Consider the following 17412-nt stretch of genomic DNA (forward strand, 5'->3'; position numbering starts at 1 on the left):
GGCACAAAAAAAAAAAAAAAAAAAAGGCTAGTCATTAATCCCAGCAGTTTAGGAGGCCAAGGTGGGAGGATTGCTTGAACCCAGGAATTCAAGATCAGCCTGGGCAACAAAGTGAGACCCAACCTCTATAAAAAATTTAAAAACTAGCTGGTCATGGTGGTGTGTACCTGTGGTCCCAGCTCCTCAGGAGGCTGAGGTGGGAAGACTGACTGAGCCCCGAAGGTCAAGACTGCAGTGAGCTGTGCTCGTGCTCCTGTACTCTAGCCTGGGCAACAGAGCAAGACCCTGTCTACCAAAAAAAAAAAAAAAAGGATGGGCAGGCAGCCCCCACAGGGAACAGCCCGACAGCAGCACCTGCCCACCACATCCACTGCCCTTGACCCCCACAGAACCAAGGACGATGGGAACTCACAATGGTTAATACTTTTTGAAATAAAGTATTAAAACTCCCGGGCCGGGCGCGGTGGCTCATGCCTGTAGTCCCAGCACTTTGGGAGGTCAAGGTGGACAGATCACCTGAGGTCAGGAGTTTGAGACCAGCCTGGCCAACATGGTGAAACCCTGTCTCTACTAAAAATACAAAAAATTAGCCGGGCGTGGTGGCTCCTGCCTGTAATTATAGCTACTTGGAAGGCTGAGGAAGGAGAATCGCTTGAACCAGGAGGCGGAGGTTGCAGTGAGCTGAGATCGTGCCATTGCACTCCAGCCTGGGCGACAAGACTGAAACTCCATCTCAAAAAAAAAAAAAAAAAGAAAAAGAAAAAGAGAGAAAGGTAACTCCCTATGACCACACAAGTCCTGCATCTGTGGAAGGCACACTTGAAGCCCAGCACTGCCACCACCTGCCACCCACCACACTCAGGGGCCACACTCCCAAGCATTTTCTCCCAGGGTTTTTACTCTGCCGTTTTTCTCAGATGGCTGATTCCCAAACTATACAGCAGCTGTAAAGCCTGTTTTTTATTTTTATAATTTAATTCCATATAGTGAACAAGATCCAAAGAATCACACTTTTTGTAAAAACCTGTTGGATGCTGACGGAGTATCTCACTGAGTGTACAGCTGGGATCTTCCACCATCTCCTGCTGCGAGGAGAGGCCGTTTCCCCTCTAGTCTTTTGTAAATAAAGGGTGTGGGGCTTCTCTGCGCGCAAAACTTTATCCCTATTTGAATTATTTCCTTAGACTAGATTCCCCAAAGCAAGATTCAGGTTTTTAAAAGGCCATTATTGAAAGACCACTATCAGCATCTCATGGGTAGAGGCTAGGGATGCTGCTAAACATCCCATAATAGTCCGGGCACAGTGGCTCACGCCTGTAATCCCAACACTGGGAGGCTGAGGCGGGTGATCACCTGAGATCAGGAATTTGAGATCAGCCTGGTCAACATGGTGAAACCCCAATCTACTGGCTGGTTGCGGTGGCTCACGCCTGTAATCCCAGCACTTTGGGAGGCCGAGGTGGGCGGATCACCTGAGGTCAGGAGTTCGAGACCAGCCTGATCAACATGAAGAAACTCTGTCTCTACTAAAAATACAATATTAGCCGGGCGTGGTGGTGCACGTCTGTAATCCCAGCTACTCGGGAGGCTGAGGCAGGAGAATCACTTGAACCCGGGAGGCGGAGGTTGCAGTGACCCGAGATCGCGCCACTGCACTCCAGCCTGGGCAACAAGAGTGAAACTCTGCCTCAAAAAAAAAAAAAAAAACCCCGTCTACTAAAAACACAAAAATTCGTTGGGTGTGGTGGCGGGCGCCTGTAACCCCAGCTACTTGAGAGGCAGAGGCAGGAGGATCACTTGAACCCAGGAGGCAGAGGTTGCAATGATCCGAGATCGTGTCACTGCACTCCAGCCTGGGCAACAGAGTGAAACTCTGTCTCAAAAAAAAAAAAAAAAAAAAAATTCCATCATAAACAGGATAAAGTTCCACAACCAAGGATTATCCAGCCCCAAATGTCAATTGTGCTGAGGCTGAAAAAGCCTGACTATACCCAAGCCCTTCTTTTCACCCCTCCTCTGCCCTCCCTGCCTCTGCCTACGGTGGGGACCTCCAGGCCAGTCTGGGGTGAGGGGGCCACACAGTCTCCCATACCTTCTGCTGGCACCTGGGGCACACCCACACGCCCTTGGGCGCCGTCTTGAGGGGCGGGTCCAGGCAGCTGAGGTGGTAGGCCCCCGGGCAGGTGCCGCAGGGCTGCAGGTTGGCCCCTCGCTTGCAGGCAGCGCAGTGCTCATCATGGGTGATCTCGTTCTGGAAGAGAAGGGAGGGCAGGAGGCAGGTCAGCCAAGCCGGGTCAGCGGGGGCCGGGTCAGCCAGGGTCAGGCCCAGGCAGCTGTGTCTGACCCACGTGTGGCCTCTCTTCTGCCAACGTTTCCCAGCAACTCTACAGAGACAGAGGGATAAACCCTGGAGGGCGACAGTGTGGGGTCAGGCCTGGGCCCTGGGAGGAGGCGGGGCACCCACAGGGCCAGGTTTACTAGGGGCTGGGGCTCTGAGCATCGGAGTCGGGCCTGGTGTGACTCCCATAACCTGGTTCTTCTGTGTTAAGACCTGGAGCCCAGGTGCGGGCAACAAGGCAGGGTGTCCTGCTGTGGCCGAGAAAACAGCCCTCTCAGGGTCTGTGCTGCACCAGAGGTCCATGTGCGGGGAGCGGGGCCAGTGATGCGTGCAGCACTCCCTCCCCGCCCCCACTGCTTATGTGGACGCTGCCTGGAGGGGCGGCGTGGCCCCACTCAAGACCCTGTAGGGCCGGGCGCGGTGGCTCAAGCCTGTAATCCCAGCACTTTGGGAGGACGAGACGGGCGGATCACGAGGTCAGGAGATCGAGACCATCCTGGCTAACACGGTGAAACCCCGTCTCTACTAAAAAAAAATACAAAAAACTAGCCGGGCGTGGTGGTGGGCGCCTGTAGTCCCGGCTACTCGGGAGGCTGAGGCAGGAGAATGGCGTAAACCCGGGAGGCGGAGCTCACAGTGAGCTGAGATCCGGCCACTGCACTCCAGCCTGCCGGCAGAGCGAGACTCCATCTCAAAAAAAAAAAAAAAAAAAAAAACCCTGTACTCTCTGTTCGCCATCCGTGTGTCAACAGCATGCTCCAACTTCAGAGCTGGGAAAGACCAGAGAACTCTCCTCTGGGATGGCCCGTGCCACAAGGACACTGGATGCCCCTGCCGAAGGGGCAGCGCCCTCAGACGAGGCCTCAGAGATCCCCATCTCCACCCTCTGTGTCATGCAAAGGCCCAGGCGGGGAAAGGTGGTTGTCACACGGCAAGCTGAAGGTGGAGTCGGGACCAGCATCCAGACTGCCTGCCTCAAAGCCGAGGCCCTCCCAAGTCTGAGGGCTCTGTGGGGACAGGGCTCAGGCTCCAGGTGTCCCCTGTCCCCAAGCCTGCCCTGGATGAATCGCACAAGGTGTCTGCAGACAAACACCACCAGGCCCCCCAGCACCAACCTGTGCCATTGCAGGGCTATTGTGGAAATGACACAGCCTAACCGGAGTTGACAGCAATCATCACCTACTGCTTCTTAGAGGCTTGACCGTTACAAATATGCAGGGACTTGAATGTTCTTTTAGAATTAGATCAGAAATTCAGTGAAGAAAAACGCTGAATAAATTCTGAGACCGTGCCATGAACGAGGTCATGACCAGCCAATGTTCTGGGAATCAGGGATGTGGTGTGTGCACGGGTAGGGGGTGGGGGCCCCACAGGATCACAGAAATGTGGATGTGTGGGGTGAATCCCTGGGGATTAACAAGTCCAGCCCCTTTTTGGATGGGTCACGGAGGACCAGGGAGGGCCAGCTCTGCCCAGGTCACACTGAGGCCAGTGGAGCCAGGGTGGAGGCCAGGGGGCACCATCTGGCTGCTTCCAGTTGGGCCTTAGTGGCCCCCACAGTCTCTGTATCCTCAGTTCTGAGCAGGGAGGGCTCCTGTTTGAAGCTGACAGCAGAGCCCTGTGGCAACGCCCGACTTGACACTGCCTGGCAGGCTGGAAAGCTGGCTGAGTGTTGCACAAAGCTCTTAGCACCTAAGGGCAGAACCAAAAGGCCTTCTGCACCACCCAGGCTCTTTCCCTCTTTCTAGGAGGGACCCTACAAGGACTGTACTGAAAACATTCTCCACCCCTGAGGTGTGAAGACGGAGGGAGGGGACACGTACCTTCCAGCAGGGGTCCTCATTGGCTAGCACAGGGAAGAAGGGCGGAGAACATGTTAGTGGCCGTCGGAGGAGCACGGATCAGGACTGGAGTCCATGAGGCCTCATGTGGCAAGGGCTCTTGCCCCGGGGCATGATGGGAGTATCACAAGGCCCCCGTGATACCTGGGCTCTCACCCCAGTGCATGATGGGAGTATCACAAGGCCCCGTGATACCTGGGCTGTCACTCCGGGGCACGATGGGAGTATCACAAGGCCCCTGTGATACCTGGGCTCTCACCCCGGGGCATGATGGGAGTATCACAAGGCCCCCGTGATACCTGGGCTCTCACCCCAAGACATGATGGGAATATCACAAGGCCCCTGTGATACCTGGGCTCTCACCCCAGGGCATGATGGGAGTATCACAAGAACCCTGTGATACCTGGGCTCTCACCCCAGGGTATGATGGGGCTATCACAAGGCCCTGTGATACTTGGGGTCTTGCTCCTGGGCAGGATGGGAGTAAGGGTCTCTGCCCTGGTCACAGCTAGGAGCCACCATGGGAACAGGCTCATGTGGGCCCTGTGCTCACTGAGGACATGGTGGTAGTGAGCTGCCCGGGGAAAGGAACCATCGCTCCAGGAACCCCTCAAAGTGACTTATTTTCAACTCTTTTTTGACTGTAATCCACTCATTCTAGTAAATGATACCAAACCACACATTTTAATGACCGCAAACATAGGTATCTTTCAGGCTCTAGATCAGATCCATCTGCAAATAATGCCACCCAGTGGGAAGAACAGTTCCGGCGTCTGCACAGCACTCGACAGCTCACAAAGTGCAGTCACACTCACCCCTCAAGTCACTGTCCCAGCTCTGAGAAGCAGGTGGCTATGGTCCCACTTTCTAGAGGCCCAGGGAGGGATGGTGACATGTTGAAAGCTACACAGAATCCCAGGAAGCTGACCGTCACTTCCTGCCCGTGGGACTATGGTTTTCTAACTGAAGAGAACTGGCAGCTTCCTGCTGCTGTCTGAATGCAGGGACGTGGCTCCCTGAGGTCCTGCACTGGGGCACGGCTGGCAGAGGAGGGAGGGGCACTGCAGACTCAGGTAGAGGCCTCAGGCCAGGTCCCAGCCTGAAGATCTGGCCTGATGCCTTGTACAGGAGCCCTCGGCCCAGAGCAATGCACACAGCGAGGCAGAGGCAGAGCTGGGCTGAGACCCCCACCCCAGTCCAGCCTGTGCTCTTCCAATGCCCAGAGCAGGCAGAGGAGGGTGGGCAAGGTGTGGGCTGAGAGGCACCAGCCCAGCCCAGGAGTATCAGAGGCTGACTGCGTGCGGGGAAGAGAGGTCATCTCCAGGGGAATATGGAAGCAGCAGCACCCGGGCTGGGTCACACCTGCAGATGCCACATCGGTCATGCTCACACCTATGGCCCAGGCTGTGGACCTCCCCCAGACCACAGCTCCAAGCTCACACACAGGCTGCAGGAAGAGTGGGGAGGTGGGAGGCTCCTCTCAGCATAGCGTCCTCACCTTCCTCTGCCCAGGTCAGCCCAGTGGGAGGCCGGCAGCCCTGCCCAGGCCCAGGCGTGGAGGACCACCCATGGATGACTCCCCGTGGCCCTGAGCAGCTCTGGCAGAAAGCCTGAAGCCGGTGCTTACCTCTTGCTGTGAGGAACAGGGGGTTGTTGAGATAGTTGGAGGCCAGCCGTTTCCTCTGCAGGGACAGAAAACAAAACACCACACCCCATCGTCTGCAGGCTCTCCTCGGTGGTGACTCCACCCCAGGTCAGGACTCACTCTGGGACAGGGTCCCCACCCAGGGCTGCAGGCTCTGGCTGAACACCCCCTGCCAGGGGCAGAAACAGGAACAAATACAAGGCAGAAGGACGCAGGGATGACTGAGGGCGGGGTGGGGCAGGGAAGTCGACAAAGGCTCTGCCTGCAGGAGGTCTAGGACACACCCTCTCTGCACCTGTGGGTGCATCTAGCTCACAAAGGGCCGTCCGTGGGGCACATCAGTCACATGGTGCATGTCACATTCTCCACCTATCTCCTGCCTCTCAACTGGGTCTGGAGTCAGGTGGAGAAATGGGTGTTATAGACTGGCTCCCCCAGATTCCACTTCTTGGCATGTGGCCTTAAACATCACATGTGGACAAAGGTTTCTGGAACATTCCAGAAGAGCAGCCTTAGTCCTGGCTTTGGCAACCACAGGCCACACCGGTCTAGACCTTGGTGGTTTGAAGTGGCTTTGGCTGTGGCTGTCGTAGAACTGTGTTGCTGGATTTGACACCATTTCTCTCGGTGTGGTCAGGCTGTGGACCTGGGGAAGGGCCCCCTTGGGCTGTGTGCCTGCTCCAGGCTCAGGGTCGCGGGACCTTGGGTTGACTCCTGACCTGCTTACGCCGTCTCTGGCCCTGGCCTCAGACTCGGGAGCCTAGGGTAACGCCTCGTCCACAGAGCAGCCCGCATTTTCATGAACGAACAAATCTAAAGGAATGGAGCCCTCACTGTGTGGAGAACACACCATTTCCTTGGGTGGAGGCTGAAAACACTTCCACGATGCTCTTATCAAGGGTCCGAGTCGGGGGACAGGGCTTGCTCAGATGAAGGAAGAGGAAGTGAATGGTGTGAAATGGCCCATGTGGGGCACGTTCTTGGAACAGGAGCAGGACAGGCAGAAGCAGAGGAAAGGCATGGACAGGCTGACGAGGCCAGAGGACGCCCCACAGTGGGCTCTCCCCACAGACAGGGCAATGGCAGGGCCTGGAACTGGCTGCCACTCTGTGCCAAATGCCTCCCTCCCACTTGAGCTCAGGCTCCCCAGACTCAGGACTCCAGACAGTGGCCCAGACTAGCCCGCACCCTGGGAGGTGAGACCGCACTTTCCTCGCCTTCCTGCAGATCTCACAGAGCTGGCGTCTGCAACACACCAGGCACTGACCTTGGGGCACACCGTTTCCCTCAGGACAGCTGCTCCAAGCTCTGGACTTCGGAGCTCTAAGGAAACGGCTTCCATCCCAGAGAAAGGCTCCAAGACACTGCCCCTAAGAAAACTCTGAGCCTCAGAGCTAAACGTCCCAACAGACCCTGCAGAGCTGGCTTTGGGGAGATGACACTAGGATTTTAACCGAAGAATTTTGGACTGTCATTTACAAGGACAGGAAGGTATCATTTATGATCTGGTTTTCCCTGGGGACAAGCTCACGGGAGAGGCCCTGGTTCCCCTACAGCATCCTGAAGTCCCAACCCTGCCGCACTGGACCCATGGTGGTGCAGGCTCTCGGTTTCCAACCCCCATCCCTGGGGATGGACGCTCCAACTGACAGAAGGGAAGGGCACTGGCCACGCCCACCCAGCCCCTTCTGGGCCTTCCTCTATGGTGCCCGCCTGCTCCAGGCTGTGTACAGCCTCAGCCTCTCCCAGCCATGAGTGGATGGCACAGGCTCTAGACGAGGTGTGAGGTGGTCCAGGGAGGCCGGGGTGTCCAGCCTTGCCTGTGACCGGGGATTCGCCTGATCATTCAGGGCGAAGAGTCTAGAAGCCGGTGCACCTCCCATGAGGCCACGCTCCCCAGGGCAGCCTCCATTAGGAATAAACTGACATCTCCTATTCTGCATCTTCCTATCAATTGATTCTGAACTCGGAGGTGATGAGAGAGGTATTATTTACAGTCATCCCTCGGCCCCACGCCCAGGAGGGAAAGACGAGGGGGGTGGTTAGGAAAGCGAATGAGGGAGGCCCTGGAGCTTTTCCTGGAGGCTGTGCACTGGGAGCCCCCTACCCTCCTGGTGGCATGGGGCTGGCAGGTCCCCCACCTCGGTCTCCAGGAGGCCGCTGTAGGCAGGGTTGGCTGTGCTTCTTCTCTTCCGCTCCTGTCGCTTGCTCTGGATTTCTGGAAAGGCACAGACACAGCAGTTACTGGGTCCTGCCTGCCCTGGGAACCCCAAATGCTTCCTCGTCAAGCCCTGGGCACCACCATCCCCTCCTGCTCTGAAGCCTGTCTGTTCAGCATCCATGCCACAGGGTGGCCCAGGGCAGGTCAGGGCCTCCAGGAATCACGGACTCCATGGCAGGACAGCTTTGGTGGCCTCAGGCTGAACGACAGATTGCGGGGAGGGTGGCAGGTAACCCAAATCCAGGTGCCCACTCTTAGCGTGGGGTCCTCCTTGTGTGTCCTTATCTGGCCCATGGCCATTATTTGGGACCTGAAAGATGGCAGATACCCACCGGTCCGGTGATACCCACTGGTCTGGTGATACCCACTGGTCTGGTGATACCACTGGTCTGGTGATACCCACTGGTCCAGTGAGCTGCAGGGTGAGGCTCCCAGCTCCCGGAAGCCCAGGAGCAAAGCTTCTACCCAGGTGGCCTCTGCCCCAGTGCAGCCCCCAGCAGGAATCCTTCGTGTGCGAGTGACGGGCACGGCCACACTGATGGTGTTTTCTTTTCCTCTTTCTTTGCTTTGACCCCCAGGCAGGACCCATGACCTGCCTCTCCGTATGCAGCTGTGCTAGCATCTTCTAATCTGTCTCCCAGACCTAGTTTTGCTTCTTAAACCTTTTCAATATTACTCAGCCTGTTTTCTATAAGGCGCTCAGACCTTCTGTGGAAGAACACAGGGTCTCAAGAAAGAAATATTTAAGGATATCACAGCAGAGGCTGGGGAGGTTTCCAAATGAGGACAATTTATAAGACCAAGAATGATCACACCTATTAGGAAAGCACTTTGTGCTGTCGCTCACCAATCCCACAGAGTTTACAGGCGCAGTTTTCCCTGTGTTGCAGATGAGGAAACTGAGGTTTGGAGTGGGGAAGGACCTTGCCCGGGGACTCTGGCCAGCGCACAGGCAGGACCCGAGCATAAGACTTCTGTTCCCACAGCCGCATGCTGCCTCCGTGGTGCCGTGGTTTTGGTCGGAGATTAAACCGTTCCCAAAGGCAGCGGGATTCATCACACTCACACTCACACCATCAGGCGGGGACTCGCAGATGTTCTTACGGAGGGTTACAAAGGAACCTTGGCTGGAGAGTAATGCCTTCCAACCACGCACGCAGAAGGGAGGGGAAGGCCAGGGAAAGCATTGCTTGCAGGGGGCTTCCCTGCCCAGGGATCTGGAAGGCTGGGGCTCTCCCCTGGCCCTCCCCACCCTGGTTGCTGCCAGGGAGCAAGTCAGACCCAGGCCACATGAAGGGACAGGGTTCTCTTCTTGGAGCCTGCGTGGCACACTGGGGTCCCCGTGTGCTGGGCTCTGCTGAGCTCGGGAAGGCTTGCTCTGCTCCCACTTGCCCCGGATGAGCTGTATGACCTCAGCCAGGTCCCTCCCCTCCCCTGGGCTTCGGTCGCTCACCTGCTGCAATGGAGAGAAACTGCCTTAAAGACCGCTAGTGCCTCGGGCACTGCGGGGGTTCACTTCATTCCTTCTTGCGTTTAGGGAGAGGAACCTTAGCGAACCTTCCTGCATCCAGGGTTACCAGGGTACGTGCTTTCCCTTTATGAAACGCCTTTGCAGGTGAGATGGGTGTGGTGGAAAACGTTCTGGGTTGGGAGTTAGGAGGCCCGGATTCCAGCCTGGGCCTGGTATTAACTGGCGAGTGAATCAGCTTCCCTGGCCTCGGTTTCCCCATGGGGGCTTCTCCAAGGGGGCTGGTTTTGAGGCTTTCCAGGTCCTAAGATTCTACGACAATGTTCGCGGCTCACTTGAGATCGCCCTTGTCATTCTGCGATGATGTTCACGGCCCACGTGAAGCTGCCCTCATCCATAAGGTCACACAGCCCCTTCGTAGAGTCACAGTCCCGTCTGCTCAAATAAACTACTGTTCCAATTTTGATGGACACATTTGGTGGCACACATGAAGTCCGCAGGCTAGTCTGACGGCAGGCGAGCTGGTGGCCAGCTCTCAGCGCTGCTTCCAACAATCCCCCAGGACCGTTCAGCCATCACCCATTTTACACATGAAGAGACAGACACACAGAAGTAACCCGCCCACACTTGAGAAACTGGCAAGAACGGGCAGTCTGCCTTTTGTCATTTCCCTATGTCGAGGACAGGGAACCCGCACGGTCCCTCCGCTGAAATGAGGAAGTGCCACCGTGGGTTTTGTGCATAGTCATGGAGCCAGGGCGAGCCTGGAAGGTTTCTCCATCTTGTGTGTCTTTGATGACAGCCACCCAGCCTCAGGCACTTGGGGCAGACCTCCTGGGAGGTGGTTCATACACAGACGCTGCCATCTGAGCCAGGACATCCTGAGACCCACTGCAGCAGTGTGAGGCCACACTACACCCACACCAGCTGCTGCTGAAGCCCAGACCACCCGACATCACGCCTGGCCCCCAACACCCCGGCTTTTGGGTCAGTCCTAGCCCAACCTGCTGCTACCTGGATCCTTCCTTACCTTCCAAGTGTTCCGTGGTAACCAGGCCTAGCGCTACCATGAAGGCGATTTTCTGAGGGAAGGAATAGACAAAGGAGCATTAACACAAACGTCAACGTTCATTCATGCACTCAACAAACATCTGCTACGGCAGGTGCAGGGCAATACCTCATGGCTGCCCCAACCACAGAGACCCCCAACTCCAGATGCCAAGTCGGTTTCTAAGAAACATGGGGAAATAGGATTCCCAGAGAGAGCATCTACAGCTCAATTTGGAGGGGCTCCTTGAAAACACTGGACACACATATTCAAACATACTTTAAAGGGCTAAGGTGCACATAGCTGGGCTAATCCTTATGGGTACCCCAACCGCTGAGGCCCCCAACTGCAGACACCAAGTCAGTTTCTAAGAAACACATGGAAATAGGATTCGCAAAGAGAGCATCTGCAGCTCAATTTGGAGGGGCTCCTTGAAAACACTGGATGCATGTATTCAAACATACTTTAAAGAGCTAAGGTGCACATAGCTGGGCTAATCACTGTCACTGGTTCATAACACTTTTGCTCCATTAGTCCTTTCATGGCTTTCATTTTGTTTATTTAATAATAAATTGAACATCATAAACCTACTAATAAACTCAAAACCTGACACTTGACCCGTAAGTTGCATCTCTTCTGTGTCCCTCCCCTTATCTCATTCTTTTTACCCTCATTTCTAGTGATCCTAATCCTTCTCGTTTCGTAATGACCATTTCCTTGACTTTGTATACACATGCATATATTTCTATCACTTATGAAACAGGGTGGCACTTAGTTTTATCTTTTTTTTTTTTTTTTGAGATAGGGTCTCTCGCTGTCGCCCAGACTGGAGTGCACTGGAGTAATCACAGCTCACTGCAGCTTCACTTTCCAGGGCTCAAGTGAAAGTGATCCTCCCACCTCAGCCTCCCGAAGAGCTGGGACCACAGGTGCGCACCACTGTGCCCAGCTAATTTTTGTATTTTTTGTAGAGATGGGGTTTTGCCATGTTGCCCAGGCTGGTCTTGCAAGCCTGCCCCAGCCTCCCAAAGTGCTGGGATTATAGACCCGAGCCACCATGCCCAACCCTTACCTGTTTTTGACTTGTGAAAAGGTCATGACGCTGTATTGTCTACAGAGCTCACTAGGGCATTTTTTTTTTCATTGGACATTCTTCGGTGGTGAAAGGTAGAAATTCAGAATGGCCCCCGAGCTCCTACCCTGCAGTGTAGTCACCCCATATCATTCCCTGCCTTGAGTGTGGGCAGGACTGAAAATACCATGGGATTAGGTAACATCACAGGGCGAAGAGGTGCTGGAACCACTCCTGTGGCATTTATGTTACATAAGATCCCTGTTGGTGACTGGAGTGAGGCTCTCTTGCCGGCCTCAAAATAGAGCCTGCCAGGAGTTCTGCGGCTACCATGCTGTAAGAGGACTAACCCCAGAGCCTCACTCAGGGCCAGCCACAGAGTAGGTGCTCGTGAGTATTTGATGAACCCGTGACTCAATATTTCCTTGTCTGGGATATGACTTGCAATATATTTTCCCCATTTACCTTTTATTTATGGGACTGGCTTATTTATTGTAGTTTTGGATTTACAGGGAAGTTGCAAGACTCATTCCTGAGAGTTCCTGTATACCCACGCCCAGTTCATCACAACTAAAGAGCCAACATCAGTACATTATTATCAGCTAAAACCCGTATTTTATTTGGATTTCTTTAGTCTTGTTTGTTTTTTAGAGACAGGGTATCACTCTGTCAACCAGGCTGGAGTGCAGTGGCTCACTGCAGCCTCAAACTCCTGGGCTCAAGCAATTCTCCTGCCTCAGCCTCCCAAGTGGCTAAGACTACAGGTGCACACCACCACACCCAGCTAATTTTTAAATTTTTTGTAGAGACGAGGTCTTGCTATGTTGCCCAGGCTAGTCTCAAACTCTTGGCTTCAAGCGATCCTCCCACCTCTGCCTCTGGAAGCGCTGGGATTACAGCTGTAAGCCACTGTGCCCAGTCCTTTGTTTTTCTGTTCCAGGATCCCACACGGTATTTAGATACCATGCTTCCTCGCACTCTTCTGGGTTGTGAGAGTTTCTCAGCAAGTTTTTTTTTTTTTTTTTTTAATGACCTGGACAGCTTGAGGAGGACCGGTCAGGTATTTTGCAGAAGCACCCTCACTTGGGATTTGTCTGATATTTTCCTCATGAGTGCAGTGGGGTGGTGGGTTTGGGGAGGAAGACCACAGAGGTAACACACCTTCTCATCACATCAGAGCAAGGGCACAGACCACCCACCTGTCTCATCACTGCTGGTGACCCTGATCACTGGCTGAAATGTGTCTGCCAAGCTCCACTCAAAGTCACTGTTTCTGCGCCCGCCCCCCGCCCTCATACTGTACTAGTTGGGAATAAGTCACCATGGACAACTCACACTTAAGGAGCTGGGAATCAGGCTCCACTCAGGCTGGGCTTTTTTTCATTTTGTTGCCATTCATCTCCATATTTTTTTTAAAAAGTATCAGTTTTTAAATTGTAGTTAAAATTTTAAAAGGTACCAATTTTTAATTTTTAAAATTTTAAATTAAATTTTAATACAATTTATCAATATTTTCTTTTGCAGTGTTTTTATTTTTTGGATCCTGGCTAGAGGTGCTGAGGTAGTAAAATAATTTTAGTCTCTATAGTTTCACTTTTTACATTTAAATTTTTGATCCATTTGGAACGGGATCCTGGTGTGCACGGTGGAAGTGGGGGCTCACTGCTTTCTGTATGGCTACCATTTGTTCCAATACCACTTACTGAAAATTCCATCTTTCCATATTTCACTGACTTAAGGAGTCACTTTAATCATATACTAAATTATCATAGATTTATTTGGGTCTATTTCTGGGTCTTCTATTTTGTTCCTTAAATCTGCCTCTCCAGGAGCTCTTGCCACATGTTCAGTTCTCAAGGCTTTAGGGTCTATTTTAATAGCCGGGAGGATTAGAATATCCCTTCACTGTTTTTCCTGTTCAGTTTCCTGGCTCTTCTTATTTTTTGTGTGAAATTTAGAAACCATCTTAAGGAGTTCTGAGAATGAGGGAATCAGTTGGTGGATTTGCTGGAATGTTAAAATTATAAATTAACTTTGGGCATAATGACAGTTTCATATTGTTAAGTTTTCCTACTTAAAGCTATGACATGCCCCTCTGTTCTTATTCTTCTGTTTTTGAGACAGAGCTTCGCTCTTGTCACTTAGCTGGAGTGCAATGGCGCAATCTTGGCTCACTGCAACTTCCACCTCCTGGGTTCAAGGGATTCTCTTGCCTCAGGCTCCCAAGTAGCTGGGATTACAGGTACCTGCCACCAAGCCCGGCTACTTTTTGTATTTTTAGCAGAGACAGGGTTTCAACATGTTGGCCAGGCTGGTCTCAAAACTCCTGACCTCAGGTGATGTGCCTGCCTCGGCCTCCCAAAGTGCTGGGATTACAGGTGTGAGCCACCACACCCAGCCCCTTCCTCTTTCTTCTTCTCTTTTCTTCCTTCTCCTCCTCCTCTCCTTCCTTCTCCTTCTTTTCTTCTGTCGTAAGGGGTTTTAAATTTTTCCTCAAATAGATATTGAATATTCGTATTATGTTTATTCTTGGCATTTAATCTTTCTGCTGCAATTGTAAATGGGATTGTGTATAAAGCTTCTAACAGGTTGCCGTGTTGCTGTGAAGATTAGTGATATTTTTACATTAATTTTACACCCTGCTGCAATGCCAAATTCTCTTATTGTCTGCAGCTTTTTCAGCCATTCTCTTGGGTTTTCCAGATCATCTCGAATGGTTTACTCCTGATTTTTACTTCTATGCTGTTAAAAATCATTCTTTAATTTTTCAGCTTTAAAGGGTATTTTCTGATTCATTTAAAGTCCCAACTGCTACAGATAAGCTAATCTGAGAACTCTTTCCACTTCCCACCTTCTTTGCCTCCTTCTCAATTTTACTTAAATGAATCTTTTATGTATTATCGGAGCACATCATATTTAAATTCTATTCTGACATCCTCACCCATAGTTAAATACATTTGATGCTCACCCCAACGCTGGTACCAAAGTTTCCCCGTGTCTCTTGGTTTCCTGGGTTTGGGCCTCCAGCAGTTTCTCATAAATGGCTCACGGAACATTTCCTGAGTTCTCCAAAGATTTACAACGTTTTTTTTGTCACCTATACTGGAGTGCAGTGGCACGATCTCGGCTCACTGCAACCTCCACCTCCCAAGCTAAAGCGATTCTCCTGCCTCAGCCTCCTGAGTAGCTGGGATTACAGGCACCCGCCACCATGCCAGCTGATTTTTGTATTTTTAGTAAAGACAGGGTTTCACCATATTGGCCAGGCTGGTCTCAAACTCCTGACCTCAAGTGATCCACCTGCCTCGGCCTCCCCAAGTGCTGGGATTACAGGTGTGAGTCACTGAGCCCGGCTAGATTTACAACTTTTTATCTGTAGCCTTTACACTTGGACAGCTAGGCTGTATATGAAATCCTTGGCTCATTCTTTCTTTCCTTTATTATCTTGCAGATGTTACGCTAGTGTATCCTGGAATTGAATGTGGCGGTGGAAAAGTCAGACACTAGCTGAACTGCTTTCCCTCTACAGTCGGTAACTTCACTGGGTGTCTCAGCATTGCACATTTTCCCCAGGGAGCACACATCAGCTTTCCCTGGGATCCAATGTGTCCTTTCAAGATGCAGATTATAAAGTCTTTTTAAAAGTTCAGGACATTTTCCTTTAATTGTACTTCAAAAAGTGAAGCATCACCATACCATGAAAAGTGGGGTCCGTCAAATTCAATCCTGTGAGATGTGCACTCACACAGATGGAAGAACACTGGAGTGACTGAGGGGGCTGCAGAGCTGCCTGACTGGGAATTCTGGGGCCATCCAGCAGCTCAGCCAATCAGTACCAGTCTGGCAGCAGTCTGGCGCCACCTGGTTCCAATATCACTTTTGGACCCTGTGTCTAACTAACTGGACAGTGGCAGGGACTCTAGGACGTCCCGAGCTGCTAGCAGCTGTTCTACTTGCCTGACCTGGGAAGGCTGGGCTGGGAGAACACTGGGAATGTGGTGCCTCTGCTTCCTCACACCATCTTCCTCTCCCCGAGTCCCCCTTCACCCACACTCATTTGAGGACAGGTTATGAACAGGAAACAGGAGCCAATGCCAACCACAGGACAGCCAAATTCACCTCATTGCAGGAAATTATGGAAACGATTTCGTCATTCTGGTTTCCTTCTTTGATGCCTCCCATTATACATGTGTTGTATCTTCTTTGCTTGCCTCCCGTAGGTTTTACTTACTATGAAACTTAACAACTCATTATTCTCTTTCCTGTCTTGCAAGATGGTGAGAAGTTGGATACTAAGGAGAAGAAACCCAAAGCCAAGAAGGCTGATGCTGGTGGCAAGGTGAAAAGGGGGAACCTCAAAGCTAAAAAGCCCAAGAAGGGGGAAGCCCCACTGAAGTTGAAATCCCATCCTTGTCAGAGGAATTGGCAGATATTCCCAATCTGCTATGTATTCTAGAAAGGCCATGCACAGGAGGAAGTACTCAGCCACTAAATCCAAGGTTGAAAAGAAAAAGGAGAAGGTTCTTGCAACTGTTACAAACAGTTGGTGGTGAAAAGAATGGTGGTATCCGTGTAGTTCAACTTTACAAAATGCCTAGATATTCTCCTACTGAAGATATGCCTTGGAAGCTATTGAGTCATGGCAAAAAGCCTTCAGTCATCATGGGAGAAAACTGCAAGCCAGCATCACCCCCGGGACCTTCTGATCCTCCTCACTGGGTGCCACAGAAGCAAGAGGGCGGGCGGTTTTCCTGCAGAGCTGGGCAGTGGCTGCTACTTGTGTCTGGGCCTCTGGTCCTCAATTAAGGACACACCGGGAATTTGCCATTGCCACCTCAACCAAAATTTATCAGCAATGTGAAAATCCCAGTACATCTTACTAATGCTTACTTCAAGCAGCAGCAGCTGCAGAACCCCAGATACCAGGAAGGTGAGCTCTTCAACACAGAAACAGAGAAGATTACAGGGCAGTGCAAGGCCAATCATCAAAAAGCTGCGGACTCACAAATTTTACCAAATATCAAACGTATTCCTCAGCTCCAGGGCTACCTGAGATCTGTGTTTATCCTGATGAATGGAATTTATCCTCACAAATTGGTGTTCTAAATTTTTAAAGAAGAATCTAATTAAACAAAGGATATATAAAACTAAAAGAACTATTCTGAATTTCATATACTTTTCCCCCTTCTGCCTCTGGTGTCCCTTACCGTGTCTTCTGCTGTATCTATGGCCCTCTGTGTTCATTCAGCTATGCATCCATTTCTGGGGTGGTTTTATTATTTTTTTTTGTGAATAATTACAGCTCATGGTTCATTCTCTCCAGTAATTTAGCCACTTAGCTATCTCTTCCATAAATCTGTGTAACTTAGCTGTGTAGGTTCCTTCTTAGTGCTGATTGCTTTATTGTTTCTTTTTTAAAAATAATCACAGCAGAAGATCAAATTTTTTTTCCTAGTATTCTTTATCTCATGGTAAAAATAGCTTCTCTTTTCTGTATTTTTTGCTTATAGCAGCTTCATATTGATGTTTTGTTGTTAAACATAACTAAAATGAGCTGAATTTTCCTATACTGGAGATTTGTAGCAGGTGGGAAAGGGATTACATTAGCCTTCTAAAAGCGACTCAAAGGCTCTGCCTCTCCTGCCGAGGCAATTGACTTCATTCTTCATCCCTCAGTGGGATTCTCCGGTTAACCACGCCTCCTCTGCCTCTCCCCCATGGTCAAAGAGCGTTTCTGCCACCTTCCCTGATCCTGGATGCCTTACAGATTGCAGGTGCA

General features: G+C 51.6%; 1 protein-coding gene and 1 pseudogene across 3 annotated transcripts in view; one reads left to right on the top strand and one right to left on the bottom strand.

The window, feature by feature from the left end:
* LOC105464296 (PHD finger protein 21B) overlaps positions 1 to 17412 on the bottom strand; it is a 134613-nt gene that overhangs the window by 5406 nt on the left and 111795 nt on the right. For all 3 annotated transcript variants that reach the window (XM_011712036.3, XM_011712037.3, XM_011712038.3), the window contains exons 6-10: positions 10544 to 10595; positions 7966 to 8042; positions 5807 to 5861; positions 4162 to 4184; positions 2093 to 2251 (exon numbers count right to left, since the gene is read on the bottom strand). In XM_011712036.3, coding sequence (XP_011710338.2) covers positions 2093 to 2251; positions 4162 to 4184; positions 5807 to 5861; positions 7966 to 8042; positions 10544 to 10595 — 366 coding nt within the window. The remainder of the gene's footprint in view (positions 1 to 2092; positions 2252 to 4161; positions 4185 to 5806; positions 5862 to 7965; positions 8043 to 10543; positions 10596 to 17412) is intronic.
* On the top strand, positions 15331 to 16739 carry LOC139358799 (large ribosomal subunit protein eL6 pseudogene; annotated as a pseudogene).

Source organism: Macaca nemestrina, chromosome 15 (assembly GCF_043159975.1).
Source record: "Macaca nemestrina isolate mMacNem1 chromosome 15, mMacNem.hap1, whole genome shotgun sequence".
NCBI lineage: Eukaryota > Metazoa > Chordata > Mammalia > Primates > Cercopithecidae > Macaca > Macaca nemestrina.